Source organism: Rhinolophus sinicus, chromosome 17 (genome assembly GCF_057876585.1).
Source record: "Rhinolophus sinicus isolate RSI-liver-muscle chromosome 17, RSI-T2T, whole genome shotgun sequence".
Lineage (NCBI taxonomy): Eukaryota > Metazoa > Chordata > Mammalia > Chiroptera > Rhinolophidae > Rhinolophus > Rhinolophus sinicus.
Genome location: NC_142517.1, coordinates 162,960,869 through 162,980,792, shown reverse-complemented (window position 1 = coordinate 162,980,792; position 19,924 = coordinate 162,960,869). Strand labels below are relative to the sequence as shown.

The following is a 19,924-nucleotide window of genomic DNA, read 5'->3' as shown; positions in this document are numbered from 1 at the left end:
GTCACAGAAACCCCAGGCACTCTCAGTCTAGAGTGAACCCGAGCCAATGAATTTTCTTGTGTGCAGAATGTGGACTTCTGTGATTCCGGATGACCAGTGTCTTACACACCCAGCTGACTATCTACTCAGACCAAGTGATTTTAATCAAATCAATCCACAGAGATGCAGTTCTGGTTTTCACAAAAGGGAGAGGGTTGCTCACCATTCAAAATAAGTCTTTCCCTACTGTAAGTTTTTTTTATTAAGACCTGACTCATGGTACATTTAAAACACAATGCAGTTCGCCATCAACTTGTCAAGGATATATAGCAACTGTGTAAAGTGAGGCACCCTGTAGTACAGTAAGGCCCTCAGCAACTCCCTGGGCTCCAGGGCTCTAGGCAGCCCAGCTGTCACTGCCACAAACAGGTGGTGTAAAACAATAGCTCCACCAAGCCAACTCAATTTCCAAACCCTCTAGCAGCCAAAGTATCCAGCCAGAGTGCCGGCGAGCAGCACAAGTCGCCAGTCTGCTACCAGTCCTCACCAGTGCCCACAACCCATGGAGTCCTGGCCGTGCCTCCTGCTCCTTGCTCTCTGCTCAGGTAAGCATCGGGGTGGGGGGGCTCTGCTCCGAGGCTGAAGCACTAGAAGCCCCCAAACCAGTCTTGCTTCTTTGATGGGAACAGAGAATGGCAGGCTTCCGCAGCCCGAAACTGCTCTATCAGTTTCTCATGGATGTTAGCTTGATTGGGTTTGTGGATAAAGTTTAGTTTGTGTTATCAAATGAAAATAGGATCTGCCTGTTCAAAGGCGACAAAATGAACATGCGGGTCTCTCCCTCCCTTAGTGCCGGGCATCCGACTCTCCCACACACTTAGATTCAGCACCACTTCTGTCATCCTGGAGTTGCTTTCATATTTGAACAACTATGGAGTTGTTGACAATTACAGAGTTGTTAGAGTGATGACTTATAATCACAAGCAGTATGTTTATCAAGTCCTTTTATTGCTCCTGGAGAATTCTGATAATGAAGAGGATTGATTGACAGGTCCATGTGTCGGAGAGAGAAAAATATTCATAATTGTAAATAAATTCTCTCCATAGAGATGAAATATTTTGTAACTTTTTAAACTTCTGAACTTAAAAAAAAGTGTATATGAATGCATTTTTGCCTATTTTTTTTAAACGGACATTAATATACATAGGTTTGGGTTTGAATTGAAACCATAAAACTTTACACAGTCCTTGACCTGCATTCAACTCTGGAATGTGTCACAACACAGCAGCTGAAACGCTATCCTGAATCCCAAACTTCCGGTAGAGGAAACAGACATTTGCTGATTGCTTCATGTAAAAGTTTACTGGTGATATCATCTCAAAAGAGAAATAAGGTGGCTGACATTCTGTGATTTCTCTTCTCTAATATTGCTCTGACAAACACAGGCCTTATGGGCAAAAAAGGTAAAGAGCTTTATTATTAATGCTTTTCAATATCAGAGTTGAAGGAAATAACCTAAACTCTAATAAATTCAGATACATTATATTCTGTGGGATTGGGACCTAATCCAATCAAATCCCACAGAATATAATTTAGTGACGGTGGTGGTGGTGGTGGTGGTGCTCTGTGTGTGTGTGTGTGTGTGTGTGTGTGTGTGTGTGTGTGTGTGTGTTGGCAAACACTACACTCAATGAAAATTCCTGTGATATGCTTACATATGAAAGTCCTTAAGAGATCTCTTAGGACACCAAAGACCTCCAAAAATGCATGTTTAGCTATTTTGAAAAGTATGTGATACATATTTAGATCACACCTAGAGTTTGCTGGTATCAATTCACATGGATAATTCACAGAAAATTAGAGCTAGATGAGGCAGTCCAACATCTTCAAATTTTTATTATAGGAAAAGACAGACATGAACTGACCTGCCCAAAGTCACTTAATTTATAAATCTTGGAATGTGATCAGCTGGAGACTCTATTTGTTATATGCACAGTCAGTAAACATAGCTTGAAGTTGCCAAAGGTAGCAAGATAACACAGCACCAAGCTGAAATAAGAATTACCCAAGGTGACTAATATAACACAGAATTCCTTTTGCCCAACCCAGCAGGCATAAAAATACAAATTTGACCAGTATGGTATAAAAAAAATAAAAATAAAATAAACCACTTTGAAACTGTGGCTGAGTTCCCCTACTTAGAATCAGTCCTTTGTAGGCAAAATTCTCATTCATATCAGGGACACTTTTTCCTGTATTAGCTTAACACATAATGATCTCTCTTCTATTTACATAGCATTTTTCATTACAACCTTCTCCTCGCTCCCGTCTCAGGAATCCCAAGTACTTCATTGCCGTTTCTCTTAAGGCATATTACTTTCCAACCTGTTCACAGTTATTTATGTAAATGACAAATGTCAATCTCCATGAGGGTAGGAAGACAGGATTTGTGTCAGATTCACCTTTGAAGATCTCAAAGCTCTTAAAACAATGCTTTGCATACAGTAACTGCACAAAAAATATTTGATGAATGAATCAATGTTACCACCATCTGAATAAGGATTGCCAAGACGATCTTGCTGAAAAGGGAGACTTTGACATTATTTATTTGTTTGTCTGTATAGTTATAAATTTATACCCTGCCTTTTTGAGAACGTATTACTGTGATTCACTGAAGCACTGGCCCAATTCTCCAGACCATGTTGGAGTTGGGAACAGAATCACAGAATTCTGACCTCAAGTCTTGTATGTTTTCTATCACTCTATCCTCTTTTGATGAGAAAAAAAGGAAAGAACACTAGGGAACCCAATGTAAGAAATGGAGACCTCCTTGGAAATTCCTGAGAAATTCATTACGGAAGGAGCAAGGCCCCTTGTTACTGGCAAGGGTGGAAGAGGAGGAAGTGAGGTCACTGGATGCCAACTGTTCCTGTCTCCCAGTCCTCTCGTCTCCCCAGTGGAGCATAGCGTTGGCCTGCATAGTTTTCCTATTACACAATGCTGACCATCTGCTCTATCTGTTGCTTTCTAGTATGTTCTTCCTGTCAAACTGGAATAAACAATTCCTTTGAAAATAAGCAGCCAAGGAAATGCCAAAGCAATCGCTTCAAGCCCAGTGGCCAAGTCACTCAGTGACCGGTGCCAGTCCCCTTCCCCTATGGGCTGGGTGGGATCTGGGACAGACAGGTGTGGAGGACAGAGGATGGCCAGTCCCAATGGCTCGAGGTGACCGCAAATACCGGGCATTTGGACAACGGCCTCCCATGAAGGCTCCTTGAATGCAGGTGGTTTCAGGGAGATGTCATGTGAAAGCTCTGCATGGACCATTTTGGTCTCAGAAAACATGGCAAACTAGAAATTAACAGGCAGGCTAGTGAGGGGTTCCCTACACAGTGTCCAGGGAGATCATAATGAAGAGATTTCAGCTACACTGAAAGTTTCAAAAGTCCAAATGAAAATGACCCTTTAGGGTGGAGGTAAAGAAGCCCTGGTGTCAGACTGGCCTCATTTACAATCCCGCCTCTAACTAGCTGGGAACCACAAATACGTTGCTCCACTGTTCAAACCTCAGTTTTTTCTGGGGTAAAGATTTACCTTTAGGGGATCAAATATATGGTGATGGAAAGAGAACTGACTCTGGGTGGTGAACACACAATGGGATTTATAGATGATGTAATACAGAATTGTACACCTGAAATCTATGTAATTTCACTAACAATTGTCACCCCAATAAATTAAAAAAAGAAAAAAAAAAGATTTACCTTTAGGTAAATCTAAGGACTGTTAGAAGGATTCTATAAGATAATACAAATACAGGGCCTTTAATAAAGCTTTACTGACTAATTAAATGCACACCTTTGGGGGGATGCAAAGGTTTCAACTTTTTGCACAACAATGGTTGTTTCAAGCTGATCCAAAGTTCTGGATGAGAAATAATGGCTGAGGATGTGGGCTCTGGGTTTGAATCCTGGCTCCAACACTTATGAAATCTGGGCAAGTCACTTAACCTCTCTGTGCCTCAATTTCCTCATATGTAAAATAAGGACAATAACAGTACCTACCATACCCAGTTGTGAGGGTTGAAAGAGTTAGTATACCAGGGGTGCCAAAAAAATGTATACATGTGACCTGTTGTGGGGACTGAGCCCCAAAAAGCAGTTTCCAGGCTCTCGGCCTCACATAGAAAGGTGCTGGCTCAGGTAGTAAACGGCCATCAACTGTGATTGCATGGCCATCAGCTGTGGCTAGTTGGCCGTCAGCTGTAACCAGTGAGCCATTGGCCACTAATATAACTGCTGTGGCTACGCTAGGAGAGAGGAGAGAAGGAGAGAAGAATGGGGGCTAGCAAGAAGATGGCGGCTGGGCTGGCAAGCGTGGATGGCGGTTTGCGGACAGTGTGGATCCAGCCTCCAGTGAGAGTATAGTGCCCCCAGAGAGAATATAGTGGTATGACTCCCCTACCTATGGCTCCGTGGGTGTTCCTTTTTGGCCTCACCATATCCTGCGTTCTTGTGTGGGGAGCGGGATGAGAGACCCCGCGGGACTCCCTGCACGACACCTGTACTCATCTTTTGTTATCGGTATATATTATTACAATTTTAATACAGTTTTTTCCTTTTTAATAATGTATATACATTTTTTTGGCACCCTCTGTGTATAAAGCATGCAGAAGAGTGGCACATAACAAGTTGGATATGTCAGTTATTATTTTTATTAATAAAAATAGAAAAAGTAATTACTTTTTACTGAATAATTATTTGTTGACAAACTCTACAAACTTAGAATCAAAGGAGAAAAGTAATAAAGAAAAGTAATAACCTGGCTTAGAGGCAATAGGTTAACACTACTGGGAAAAAAAGAAAGCGTCTCACTCATTCAATTTTTAAAGTTTTCTTGGCTCAGGGAGAAGGTATGGGGCTTTCAGCAATAACCTGAGGAAAGAGGAGCTCTGGTTACATAAATCAGGACAAATGGAGCATGTGCCTGCTTCCTCGCCCAACCCTGACCAGGCAATCCCCAATCCACATAAGGCTTGAGTTACAAAGATCCTTCATAAAGCACTTGGAATCTGGAACACTTTTTCTCATAGGAATTGTAGTACATGCAGTTGTGCAGTTTCCAGCAGAGCCCACAACACACTCATAATATTAAGCTCGTGCAGAGCACAGAGCAGAATGGCCAGAATGACAGGGCTGTCTTCCCAACTCTGCCCTAGCTGCCTGCCCTTGGACAAGTCATCTTGTCAGAATCTCAGGTAAGAATGCCTGCCTGCCTGCCTCGCCGGCCTCTGGTGAGAACCACATAACACTGGACGTGTAAAAGGGCTGTGGGCTCCAAGAGTATTAGATGACGTTGCTCTTCATCCTGAAGGAAAATAAAGATTCCTTGGAATCACTCATGCTCTAAAAGGGAGCTCCAAACCCAAGTCAGCAAAACACATGGTCTTCACCGTGTCTTAACAACTTAACTGGGACATGCACCCACCAGCAGTGATATTTTTTAAACTATGTAAAATACGCGACATAAAATTGACCATGGTAAAAGACATCACATTACCATTTTAAAGTGAAAAATTTAGAGGCATTAAGCACATTCACAATGTTTTGCAACCACCACCACTATCTAGTTCCAGAACTTTTTCATCACCCCAAAAAGAAACCCTGTAACCATTAGCAGTCACCCCCCATTATCCTTTCTCCCTAGTCCCTTGTAACCACAAATCTGCTCTGTGGATTGACATATTCTGGGTGTTTCATATAAATAGATTCATACAATATGTGCCCTTTTGTATCTGATTTCTTTCACTCTTAGCATAATGTTTTCAAGGTTCACCATGTTGTAGCGTGGGCCAATGTTTCAATCCTTTTTAATGGCTGAATAATATTCTCCTGCATGGTTATACTACAATTTATTCATCCACTTATCTGTTGATGGACACTTGGGTTGTTTCTATCTTTTAGCTACTATATGTAGTACTGCTATGAACATTTAGGTGCAAGTTTTTGTATGAACAATTCTTTTGGGATATATCCATGAGTGGAATTGTTAGGTCATATGGTAACGCTATGTATAACTTTTATGAGAAACCACAAAACTGTTTGGCTGTACCATTTTATATTCTCATCAGCAGTATATAAGGGTTCCGGTTTCTCCACAGCCTCACCAGTGTTTGTCATTTTCAATTTTGCTAACTATGGCCATCCTCATGGGTATAAACCAGCATCAATTTTTGGCTGTTTCTAGCATCTGAGGCCAGCCAACCCAAGATTTCATTACACCATGACCTGATTCTGAAATACTAAGACGAGCTTTTGTGTGGACCTTTCTTCTTATGTGTACATGTTCCTAGCAAACTTGATTCAGCCAGAGGCTGTATTAGGGAATGTCATCTGTCCAAAGTACAAGTGTTTGGAAATCTGGCACTCTCCACTGAGAAGGGACCACACCAGCAGCTGTACTTGGAAAGGAACTTAAGGCCATAATAGCTGCCTTTGGGAGCCCTTCAAAAAGGGGTCCTGATTGCCTTCCATTAGCTGGTCACACCTCAGTTCCTCGTGGTAGTGTATGTGGAGGTAAGGAGCAGAATCTGACAGCATGTGTGTCATTTGTTCCCTCAGCTGGCCTCGTCCTGGGCTCTGAACATGAGACCCGTCTGGTGAATAAGCTATTTAAAGACTACAACAGGGTGGTGCGGCCAGTGGAAGATCACCGCCAGGCCGTGGAGGTCACCGTGGGCTTGCAACTGATCCAGCTCATCAGCGTGGTGAGATCAGGGTGCTCCAGGCTCCCCATAGCACCCACACCCCTCTCCGGGGATCATCCTCCCCTCAGCTACCTTCTCTGCCCCCTAAACATGGCGTCTTGTCTTTTTTCAGGATGAAGTAAATCAGATCGTGACAACCAATGTTCGATTGAAACAGGTAATTCAACTAGATAATTGCACTTATGTTGTTTGCATTAAACTTGGCCCAGAGGAAATCAGTTTGGTTAACAGGGATATATACCAAAATGTTGAAAGCAAATATTGTGGGGTAGTGGGGTTATGGATCATATTTGTCGGTGTGTGTTTGTTTTTCATTTCATGCCTTTTCTGTGTTAGTTTGCTAGGGCTGCCATAACAAAGCCACAAACTGGGTGGCTCAAACGACACAAATTTATTGCCTCACAGTTGTTGAGGCCAAAAGTCCAAAACCCAAGTGTCGGCAGAATGGGTTCCCTCTGAGGGCTGTGAGGGAGAGTCTGTTCCAGGCCTCTCTCCTTTACTTATAGTTGGCCATCTTCACATTCACGTGGCATTCTTCCTCTGTATCTGTCGTTAAATGTCCCCTTCTTATAAGGACACCAGGCATATTGGATTAGGGTCTAACTTAATGACTCATTTTAACTTAATTACCTCTGTAAAGACCCTATCTCCAAATAAAGTCACTTTCTGAGGTACTGGGGGTTAGGACCTTGACATATGAATTTGAGGGAGACCATAAGTCAATCCACAACATTATCCAAATTTGCTGCATTGAGCAAAGCTTACTTTTACAATGTAGGAAAAAATATAATTCTTATTTTAAATGTTGTTTCCTGATTGAGGCAAATGTTCTTAATAGGGCCATTCTTCTTTCCTGGAGTGGGCAGTGTGATGTGACAGATCTGCCACCACCCAGTGATTTGGGGTACCTTTGTTTTCCCAACTGTCAAATGGGGTCAATAATCACCCTTACGTCACAGGTTTGTTGTGAGGACTAAACGCTGAATGTTGCTGAAATGCTTAGAACTGTGCCTGTATAAGTAAGTGCCGTGTAAGTGTTTGCCGGTATTGTTTACTAAAGTGAAAACTGAATTCTGAATCAAACCTTTCTCACTGGAGCACAGTTTCTGTCATTATTTGAATTACCACACCCATCAGAGCTCTTGATAACCCTAGACTGTTTTAAAAATGTGTTTAGCTTTTTAATTAGCTAAATGTCTTAATTTCTAGCAATGGGTGGATTACAACCTAAAATGGAATCCAGAAGACTATGGCGGCGTGAAAAAAATTCACATTCCCTCTGAAAAAATCTGGCGCCCAGACCTTGTTCTCTATAACAAGTAAGCAAACAAGACAGGATGGGGAGGGGACATTCCTGGGACAGGTGGAGCCCAAGAGCCCTAACGGAAGGGCCACCCATCTCAGTATGCTTCTCACCATGGTTCACATTAAACAACACTTAAAAGCCAAGAGCTCAATCGACACGCTAGGGATGCCATATGGTGTCTCATGTTATGAATAGAAACAATTATCAGAGCCAAATTGAATCTGGGCTGTGGGGTGGGGGACATTTAATCCCTGAGAGCTCCTGGAGGGTATATGGCAACTATCCAAGGAACCCAAACTTCCTATAATTGAGTTCCTTGGAATTAAATGTCCTTCCTACCAGTAGGTCTGAACCTCCCGGGGCTGTAATTTATCACATCCTCATGGCATCCCAAGACGCCTCACTGCTGATGGCCTGGGAAGCCTATGCAGCCCATCCATGGGCTCCGTGACAGACTGCATGTTGTGAAATTATAATGTGATTCAAGACACTGCTTTAATGACATGTTCATTATGACACGCCCTTCATTGGTCAGGAAACGTTCATTTCAAAGCACATCTTTTCCAGGCAAGAGCATTTGACACTGGCCAGGAGGATTTGTGGCCTGACATCATACAGCATGTGTTTGGGGTGAGCGGGCTGTACCTGCTCGCAGACTTACCTGGGGAGGCAGCAAGGGCTAGTGAATGGAAATGATACCCCTTAAGGCTGATGCTCCCCTACTTTGATTTTCTACTACATATTTTCCAATTATACCTGAGATTTAAGCCTGAGACAAATTATCCAATTATTTGTGTAAACTTCTCAGATAATTATGTTGATAGAGCAGAGTATCTTGTGTTGGTAAAGTATCTCTTTCAGTAAGAATCTGAGGGAAGTGATTAAAATCCTCTGGTCCTTTTGACAAGCTTGTTCAGGAATACCCTTGTGGGGCGAGAACCCAGTTTTATCTGCCTATAAGGAGAGATTTAGATGATCCTATGGCCCTCTGCTCTTTGGGAAATTACATAGTTTTCTGGATAGAGCCCCACTTCCATCCCAAGGAAAAACCAACGGAGAGAAAATCTCTTGGTTTATGAAGTGAGACACCAATATATGCTAGACGTCCCTGAAAGCCCACCCAGGCAGACCATACACACCTGTTGGACACCTATGCCCTGCTCTTGGCCAAGGCCTGGGACACAGCCTGTTTGTAGGACAAGTAGACTACTGCCCACCGAATAAGGCCTGCAGAAGTGGCCTTTTGTTATTTGTAATATCTACCATGTTGGATTTTTTTTTAAACAAGATATTACTGCCAATATTTGTAAATTTGAACACATCACATTAAAATCTGGATATGTAACCTCTCTAGAAAAATCCAGCATTCAAAAATATAGAAATTTTTGGATTAAAAACATCCAGATTTCCAGCTTCCAAGGAAAAAAATCCAAATATCTGGCAACATTGTGCCTTTGCTCTCATCGGGACACCATGCGCTGAGCTGAGTGAGCCTTCCTTAGAGGAGAGACAGGCTCTCTCTTTACCACAGCCTCATTCCTCTCTCCTTCCTCGCCTACCTGGCCCTGGAGGCATCTGAGTTTGTGATCCCACCCCACTGAGTTCTAAATAGTTCCTTTCCTTAACCTGCTTGTCACAGAAATGAGCCACTGGACCAGCTTTTATTCAAAATTCCTGGGTTTTTTCCCCAGTTAACTTTCGAAGTATATCAGGGAGGGGGTAGATGGAGATTAACATTACAAATACCTTTTAAGAACTGGAAAGAAAAAAATTGAGATGCAGTGGCTCCATGTTACCTGTTATTTCTTTAAAACTGTAGATTCCCAGGTTCTTCCCCTGGTAATTTGATTCAATGCTTAGATGACGCTCAGGAATCTACATTTTAATAAGCACCCCGGTGATTCTTATCATCAGACAAATTTGGGAACTATTGACATAGAGAAGAAGAAACACTGCAGCTCTGAAAGCTTCTATAATTAGCACCTGAATAATTAACAGCTGTCTCCTCTTTTATCCCATTGTAGTGCAGATGGTGACTTTGCAATTGTCAAGTTCACAAAAGTGCTCCTGGACTACACTGGCCACATCACGTGGACACCTCCGGCCATCTTTAAAAGCTACTGTGAGATCATCGTCACCCACTTTCCCTTTGACGAACAGAACTGTAGCATGAAGTTGGGCACATGGACCTACGATGGCTCTGTGGTGGCCATCAACCAGGTAACTGGTGACCTCACGTGTTGAGGTTGGATTCAGGAAAAGTGTGATTCAGCTCTCCAGCTCTGCCTCTTCATAATCACAGGCTGTCAGCACCAGTTAGAACTCTGGGGATCATCTAGTTGGATGGTTCTCAATTGATTGGTAATGTTCTTGATGTGCTGCACATAAGAATCACTTGGGAGCTTCCCTGAATTCCCTATTCCCAGGTTCAGTACCAAGAATTCAGATCAGTATGGGGTGGGAGCTAAGGCACTACTGTGTTTTGAAGCTCCCAGGTGACTTTAATGTGTAGCCAACATGCAGACTCCCAATAGCCCCAACCCCCTTATTTTAGGAAAGGAACCTAAGACCCCAAAAGGGAAGTGGGTATGTACAGGCCTGGACTCGGTTGCCTTGTCACAGTTGATTCTGAAACGCTGTCCCTTTTCAGGGTGACGTGACTAGGTTTTCAAAGTGTCATTTCATCTTCTCAGGAAAGCGACAAGCCAGACCTGAGCAACTTCATGGAGAGTGGGGAATGGGTGATCAAGGAGTCCCGGGGCTGGAAGCACTGGGTGTTCTACGCCTGCTGCCCCTCCACCCCCTACCTGGACATCACCTACCACTTTGTCATGCAACGCCTGCCCCTCTACTTCATCGTCAACGTCATCATTCCCTGTCTGCTCTTCTCCTTCTTAACTGGCCTGGTGTTCTACCTGCCCACAGACTCAGGTGCGTGCAGTTGCAATGGCTGCTGCTGCTGATACTGACACAGATCTCATGCTGCTGTTTTGGGATAAGCCACAAATAATTATGGGCTAATAAACAAATACAGGCAGAAAGTCCCAAATCATCATCGCTGGGAGGATGCATTTACTGAGTGGCCATGCGCAGTGGTAAAAGTCCCTGTGGATGGAGCTCACAGCTGGAGGAGACTATGGGGCAGGCAGAGAACTGAATGTGGCCTGAAGATGCATAGACATAGCTCAGTCTAGTTAACGTGAATAACCACCAATACCTATTTGTTGAATAACTTCTGTGTGCCCAGAAGTATGCTGGGTGAGGCGGGGATCACAGACACTCCTCATGCCACTTCCTCTATGCAGTCACTTGCTCTATACTAACCTAGGTCTTGCCTCTTTTGCTCACTAATAGCCACTTGAAAATAGCTTTTGCCTGTCTGTTTTCCAGATGGCAGCATCTTTATAGACAAGACTATACTTCCCAAGTAGCAATTCTTTCTCACATATCAGCTCAAACAACTTACCTCCTACTGACTAATCACATCTGTGACATAATTTCACCAAACAACAATGTGCAGAAAGGAGGAAAAGGGCATATATATATGTGTGTGTATATATATATAATTTATGGCAGAAAAGTAGGGAAGAAAAAAAGATGGTACAGACAGTCCTCAAACTTATGACAGGAAACAATTTCATCAAAATAATAAAAAGGAAAACTCATGAAAATCTAAATTCAACTTTCCAACAAGGAAAAAAAAAAGATTATGTATTTACTCATTCAACATATAGTATTTGTTGAACAACTGTTATGTAGCAAGTATACAGCAGAGAGTAAGGCAGAATTCATCCCCACAGGATGTTTTTTCTAGTGATTATACTTGTTTTTAAACAAATGATCACAAACTCAAATATTTGTTCAACTTTCTAATCAAGTGAAGCTCCTTTAAGTGAAGAGAGAAAACACTGGTCAGAGCAAGATGGAAACTAATCACAGTTTCTATGAATGTTAAATGATTTATGCTTGTAAAGCATTTAGAATAATGAGACTGCGTGATAAGTGTTAGGTATTATTATTATCACTACTATTAATCAAGAAATTTGATGTAACTTGATCAATATTTCATATTTATAATTGTCTTCTTTTTCAGTTTTAAAGACTCTCCTCCCCACTTGGTAGAATTCTACGCACTAGGTAGAATTGATAACTTCTTGTTTGCATCTGCTCTGTATCCTGTATATACTCCTAGCATATGGAAGCATCTGGAAGTACAGGGAAAAGCTCCATACTAGAAAGCAGGGCAACACAAGGGTTTCATATGACACAAACAGCCAGCCCAGCCCAAGGGAAGTCCCTTCCAAAGCTCTGCACTGCATCTAAGGTGGTCAGTCACCACAAAAACATCCTTTTCAGCCCCTGCCTTTCTTGTTTGCCATACTTGCCTCATCAAGACTCCCACAGGGAATTGTTCACCCTGAAATTACAGGGCCTGAAGAAAAGAGGTGGGGGCAGGCAATGCTCGGGTACCTTAATACAAAAAAAAAAAAAAAAAACAAGAAAAAATAAATCATCCCCTTAGACGAAAGTGAGAAAGTAAGTGGCGTGAAATCATTGATGTCCTTTTCTCATTTTGGGTCTTGCAGCTTGCTTCCATCATGAGAAAAATTATACATGTATTTCTGGGCTGCCCATCCATCTGCTGAGCAACAAGTAGGTCAGGCTTCTGTTCAGTTCTGTGAGGTTTATAACATTCTTCCGCAGACGGAAAAATTGTCACTCAGGATCTGACTTGCCATCTAGCTTGGTATAACCTGGCTCCCTGGGCTCCACCAAGAAATGGAATTCTGGGGCATGAGACGAAGTAGACATCCCCTGCGTGGCAGCCTCTAAGGGAAACGCCTGCCACTTGCCATTGTCAGCAGTTAAGGTGCAAGGGTCTCACAGGAAATTCTGTCCCCGAAATTCCCTCAGAATGATGCTTTGAGAAATGCCTGTCACATTCTTCTCACCCTTGGGTTTTGGTCGTGTCTTAGTTCTGCAAAGGCTGCCATAACAAAGTACACAGACTAGGTAGCGTGAAAAACAGAAATTTATCATCTCACATTTCTAAAAGCTAGAAGTCTTAGATCAAGGTATTGGCAGGGTTGGTTTTCTCTGAGGCCTCTCTCCTTGGTTTACAGATGACGGTCTTCTCCCTATGTCGTCACGTGGTCTTTCCTCTCTGTGTGCATCTGTGTCCTAACCTTCTCTTCTTATAAGGACACCAGTCACATTGGATGAGGGCCCACTCAAAGACCTCATTTTAATTTAATTACCTCTTTCAAGGCCCTATCTCCAAATACAGTCACTGATGTGCTGGGCTTAGGACTTCAACGTACAAATTTGGGGGGAGTAACATTTCCGCCCATCACAGGTAGGTTGTACTTCCTCATGTTCCCCAGGAGAGAAGATGACTCTGAGCATCTCTGTCCTGTTGTCCTTAACTGTGTTCCTACTGGTCATCGTGGAGCTGATCCCTTCCACCTCGAGTGCTGTGCCCTTGATCGGGAAATACATGCTGTTCACCATGGTGTTTGTCATCGCGTCTATCATCATCACTGTCATCGTCATCAACACGCACCACCGCTCCCCCAGCACCCACGTCATGCCAGAGTGGGTGCGGAAGGTGAGTGAGGGAGGCCCCTGCAAACTCTGCCTAGGGCAGCCATTCTCTTGAGGACCTCTATTGGCTTCCCCTTCTGTGTGGCCAGTGAAATTCTGCCTAACTCTTGTGGGTAGTTTGAACTGCAAGTCCTGTCTGGGCTGTAGGGGGTTTGAGGTAGGACCTTCCTTGGGCCTCTTTCTAGGGATAAATAACTCATGTAGCCTCCTCAGAGAGAGAAGAAAAACAGAATTAACAAAGCGCACTCCTAATTTAAGCTTAAAGAATCTCCTTGATTAGAGAGAATAAATAAATCACTGTCTTTTTATTCAAATTCTGTGAAAGCTTGAGCGTTCTGTTTGTATATCTTCCAGTTTGTGAATAGGTTGCTCATTTTTTGCTGGTAGAATCATCTGCTGAGAATAAGGGCTGGAGGTGGAGGAGGGTTTGATGAGAGATTGTTCAAAAGTAAGTTTTAGTGAGGAACTTGGTCTCCAGTATTTACATTATTGAAAGTTAAAATGTGTTAACATTTTAAATGTGTCAGTTTTTTGATAAAATTTCACAGAGACACCAAACAACCAAAAGATTTGTCATGAATTCACAGAGAAACTACTGTTTGTATTCTTTTTAGAGGAGAAACAGTCCCTGTTTCTATAAAAACTGTTAAGTGACTCCTGGCAATACCTATGTTGCATTTCTTCAGAAAGAAGAAACGGAAGAAAACAGTCTAACTGTTTTGTGGGGCCGGAACCTTATATTTTTTAGCCCAAGGGGCCCTTTCTTGAACCATATGACCATGAGAATACATGGCCTTGAAGAAGCTGGTACTTACAGGGGAATTAGAAGCTTAAGCGTCATGGGTTTCTTGTGAGTTCGATAGCGGCGCACAGGCTCCCTCCAGTGGCAAACTACTCACATGACAGAAGCATCATTCAACCATAGTAATTTGATTGGCCACAGGGTATGTACGAAGGAATCTTTGGGAAAATCTAGTATCGTTCTTTTATTTTAAGGACAAAGAGGTTAAGGCCCAGAGAAGCTGAATGACCTGCCTAAGTCACACTGTTAATTCAAAGTCAGAGTTTGATGCTTGCCCTGCTGGCAATTCGTCTCATAAATGGTTTTCTTTTTATGTTAGGTCTTTATCGACACTATACCAAATATCATGTTCTTCTCCACAATGAAAAGACCATCCAGAGAAAAACAAGACAAAAAGATTTTTACAGAAGACATCGATATTTCTGACATTTCTGGGAAGCCGGGGCCTCCACCCACAGGCTTCCACTCTCCCTTGATCAAACACCCTGAGGTGAAAAGTGCAATTGAGGGCGTCAAATACATCGCAGAGACCATGAAGTCAGACCAGGAATCCAATAACGTAAGCTTTGTGCCTTGAAACCCACACCTTCAGGTTTAAATGATCAAATGCTCGCATGCAGAAGGAAGGATTTGGCTTGATGGGTAGGTTAGCATTAAGAGGGAGTTACTGACCTAAGACATGTCTTGGCGACCTCCTCGAGGCCACCTGAGTAAGACATCGCATTGTGAATAATCTATTCAGAAAATAAAGAGCATGATGCCAGCCAAGGGACGTTGAGGTCTTTAAGATGCACAAACCGAATGGGCCGTAGACAGTCACAGTATGAGCACTGTTGTCGAATGACCACCTTAAGGAAATCCTAACACTTTGCTCTCTCCCAGGCGGCTGAGGAATGGAAGTATGTTGCAATGGTGATGGACCACATTCTCCTTGGTGTCTTCATGCTCGTCTGCGTCATCGGAACCCTGGCTGTGTTTGCAGGTCGGCTCATTGAATTAAGTCAGCAAGGATGAGCAGAAAGTGGAGCAGACCCTAGGTCTGCCCCAATCCCAGGCAGAGCAGAGAAAGGTGGGAAGACAGGAAGATATGTCTACATGGATACAAGCTTGCTTAACAAACATTGAATATTCTGTATTTATGATTAACGGGAATAATTTGCATTTACATAAGGTTATGGCCTCGAAGTGTTTTCACAATGCTTCTCCCTTTGATCCTGCTGTGTCTGCCTGGCGCCTGGAGAGTGGACCCTTTTCAGTAAATGAAATGGGATCGCTACAAGAAGTGTTCATTTCCAATGGCATCTGGAAGAGTTTTGCCCAGAATAACTGAGGTTTTCTGTTGGTTTGTTTATTTTTATTTTTTAAGGAATGTATCCTCTGCTTAAAAGCCAGTTTTGTACCTACTAAGAAAGCGCCACACACCAGTACCCAAAAGTTAAAGCATTTGGTTCAGAGTGCAAAGAAGCAGTAGAAAGGCAACAGGTAAGTTCCAGAATGGCCACCAAAGTGCACACTGCATCAAAAACCCATGCTTGAAAGTTGGCTTCTGGAACTGGAGGTGAGGAAAGAGTTTCCCGTTCTAACACAGCACCTGAGTTTGCTGCTCAGGGTTTGAGGGAAAGCAGGTCCTAACCTCGATTGAGTGGAAGGGCCAGGCACTGTGAAATGAAAAATTATGTGTGTGGGAATCATCTCATACACATAATTTTTCATTTCATCCTCATAACTCTTGTAATGTCCCTATTTTACAAAGAATAAAACTGAACTTGAGGGAGGTTAAGTTCATTGCCCAAACTAGCAAGTAAACGAACTGAGATTTGAACCCAGATCAAATCTGAGTTCAAAGTAGCTCCAGGTTGGGTCTGTTCATTTGCTCACTTGCTCTCCTGGCCACCCCTGGCTCGTTCTAGGCCATTCCATAACTCTGGTCAGTGTTTCTGAGAGCTTCATTCTTAGCGCCAACCATCTTTCTGCCTTCCCAATTAAACTCCTGCCTTCCCCCCCCCCACCCCAGTTCTTATCCCAACAGGAGAGAAAATTATTTTTCTCCATTGCAGCCTTCCAGCCACAATGTAATTCCCCCAGAAATAAAAACCATGCAGCCCTGGGCTTGGATCTCCAGAACACACCATTGCACTGCTGGGCAGCCTGTAGTCTCCATCACCCAGGTCATCTCAAGCTACTTCTCCATGGGGGTCCCTATCGCACACCCATGGCAGGACCACGTACTTTCATCTTAGAGTAAACTAAAGCAAGAACAGTTTGGTGGTTCCTCAAAAAACTAAACACAGATTTATCATACGATTCAGCAATTCCACTCCTAGGTGTATACCCACAAGAACTGAAAGCAGGGACTTGCACAGATACTTGTATGTCAGCATTCACTGCAGCATTATTCACAATAGCCAAAAGGTGGAGACAACCCCAGCGTCCATCAGTGAATAAGCAAAATGTGGTTTATACATATAGTGAAATATTATTCAGACTTAAAGAGGAATGAAATTCTGATACATGCTACACTACGCATCAACCTTGAAACATGCTAAGTCAAATAAGCCAGACACTAAAGGACAAATATAGTATGATTCAATTTATACGAGGTACCTAGAATAGGCAACTTAACCGAGACAGAAAGTAGAATAGTGGTTACCAGGGTTTAGGGGAAGGGGTGAGTTATTTCTTAATGGGTAGAGTTTCAGTTTGGTATGATGGAAAGCTTCTGGAAATGGATAGTGGTGACGGTTACACAACATTGTGAATGAACTTAATGCCACTAAGTTGTATACTTAAAAATGGCTAAGAAGGTAAATTTTATGTTACGTATGTTTTACCACAATTAAAAGAGTGAAAACAATGGCAAAATGATGTTTCATGCTGTATATACTTTACTACAATTAGAAGGGAAAAAAAGAATTTGGTGCTTGTCTAATACATCACACTCTCCCAGGACTTATTGATTCAGAGAGGGAACTTAAAAATCATTGCTATTCTCCTCATTTTAAGGATAAGGAAACTAGGGCTCAAAGAAGTGACCTCCCTCAGGTCACAGAGCTAGTTAGTGACAAACCGGGTTTCCTAATATGTGCTTTTGTGCTGTTTCCACTACATCAAATAACTCATCTCTTCCCCCAAAGCAAGGCCCTCTGACATGTCCCCTACGCCTCCCCTGGTACTGAAAGCCAGTAGAGTTGGCCTGAGCGGACACCACAGTGTCACAGTGTGTAGCTCCAGCAGCCAATCAATATCTGTTCCATCAATCTGTCACTAAGTGAAAGATTGTCATCTTTGGAAGCTCTTGCCTTAGTTAAAGCCTGGTCCCAGAAGCCAACCTAAATATCCATCAATGAATGAATGGATAAACAAAATATGGTCTACGTATACAATGGAATATAATTATTCAGCCTTAAAAAGGAACGAACTTCTACAACAAAGATGAAACTTGAAAATATTATGCTAAGTGAAATAAGTCAGAGTGCAAAATGACAAATACTGTATGATTCCACTTACATGAGATTCTTAGAATAGTCAAATTCATAGAGACAGAAAGTCAAATAGCGGTTATTAGGGGCTGAGGGAAGGGGTGAGTTATTGCTTAACGAGTACAGAGGTTTTGATTGGCATGATGAAAAAGTTCTGGAAATAGAGAACGGTGATGGTTACACAACCTTGTAAATGTACTTAATGCCTCTGAATTGTACACTGAAAGACAGTTAAGGTGATAAATTTTGTGTTATGTATATTTTACCACAGTAAAAAGTGTTGTTATTTTAAAAATCACAAACTGCTCCTTTTTTACCCTTGAAAAATGGTCCGTGGGTGAGGATTGGGTGAAAATCGGGCACTGATAGAGAAAACAGTTTCCTCTTGGAGGAATATTCCTATCCCATCCTTAAAGGATGGGGCTCCCTCCTAGAACCAAGCCCCAACGTATTTTCTCCCAGAAAGTCAGCTTGGAAGAGTAGAGCAGGGAAATTGTCCCACCTCAAATTGAAACCACTTTTGGGTAAGTGGCCCACCCACCACCCAGGGGTCCTACAGGGAGAGGAGAGCAGTGAATAGAATGAGGGCCCCCCTGTCTCTTCCCAGCCCTTGGGGCACCTCTTCCTCCCAAATTTCTTCCCTTTCTATCAGTTAGTGAAGGCTCTGCTATGGTGCATTGTAAGAGTATATTTTTTTCCCAGAAAAATAAACCTCTAGAACAATATTTTCTGAACACCAACCTAACATAATGTTTTTAAGCCTGTGTTTACATTCTCCTTTCTATAGCCTTTTGCTATATACCACTTACAACTTTATAGTATTTTCTTGTGTACCTGTTTGATTTCAACTTCTAACTTAGAATCTTCCCAAAGGGAAAAAGTTACTTTTATGTTTATATTCACAGGTATTAGACAGGTACTCAAAAAATGAGTTGACTAGATTAAGAGGGAAGTGAATGTTTAAGCAACCTAAATTATCTTTCGAGTCCCCTCGTTCTTTAATTAATACCCTACGTTGATATAATTGGTCAAAACAAATGCCTATGGCTTCAGCCGTGTCAATATGAATTTCTTATACTTCTGTGTTTCTTTATATGACCACCATAGGCTTTACCACCTGAGAAAACGCATAATTCTAGGAAAAGCAGGTCTGTGAGCACTTCTCCCACACCCCTAAATACAGCTACTCCCACTGCAACTGACCGGCGTCGCTAAAATTTTATCCATCTTTAGGCCTTTGCCTCCAGGAAACCTCCCCCACCACTGGCTGCCCATGACCTGTGCTCTTCTTGATTTTCCTTATCATATATAATGGGCCTGATGCCTTCTTGTGACGTCTGCCTCACTGATCACTTTATGGATGCCAATCTTCTGTTTTCAACAAGACTGTCCCCACCTGAAGAAGGAAGTTGGGGTCTTGGTACCCGTACTTCCTGTGGAAGCTTGGGAAAGTTCCTTAACCCTTCTGAGAAAGGGTAAGTAAAAAATGTGGATAGTGACATCTTCTCCAGGACACCTGGGAAGTGGCCGACACTCTGCAGGTGCTCCTTAAATAAAACCCTCCAGGGCAAAGATTATGCCCTAAACCACTTTATAACCTCCACCGAACCCAGGAGAGGGTTGAGTACCTATTATGTGTCCACAAATGGTTGTTGAATTGAATTTTTCTCCATATATTTTTTTATTCACATGCCACAAAATTCACCATTTGAAAGTGTACAATTCAGTGGTTTTTAGTATATTCATAGAGCCGTATAACCATCATCACTATATAATTCCAGAACATTCATCAACCCATCTCCATTATATTTCTTTAAAGCTTTATTTAGTTTTCAATGAATCAAAGTACATTTTGACTACATCTCACTAAATATAATTATGCTCCTTTATAGTCACTGATAGTATTTAGGATGTGTCAGACACTGCTTGGAGCACTTTATAAATAACAAATCCACCATGGTAAGTTGCAGCAGCAGCAGTAGCCTCTATT

At 42.4% G+C, this 19,924-nt stretch overlaps 1 protein-coding gene across 1 annotated transcript; it reads left to right on the top strand.

The window, feature by feature from the left end:
* The first annotated feature begins 440 nt into the window (after positions 1-440).
* Positions 441-18,222, top strand: CHRNA1 (cholinergic receptor nicotinic alpha 1 subunit). The gene is made up of 9 exons (XM_019727497.3): positions 441-584; positions 6,598-6,743; positions 6,856-6,900; positions 7,953-8,062; positions 10,074-10,269; positions 10,743-10,980; positions 13,434-13,657; positions 14,775-15,014; positions 15,338-18,222. The coding sequence occupies exons 1-9, from the start codon at positions 542-544 to the stop codon at positions 15,467-15,469; spliced, it is 1,374 nt and encodes a 457-aa protein (XP_019583056.2). The 5' UTR covers positions 441-541; the 3' UTR covers positions 15,470-18,222.
* Positions 18,223-19,924: the final 1,702 nt, after the last annotated feature.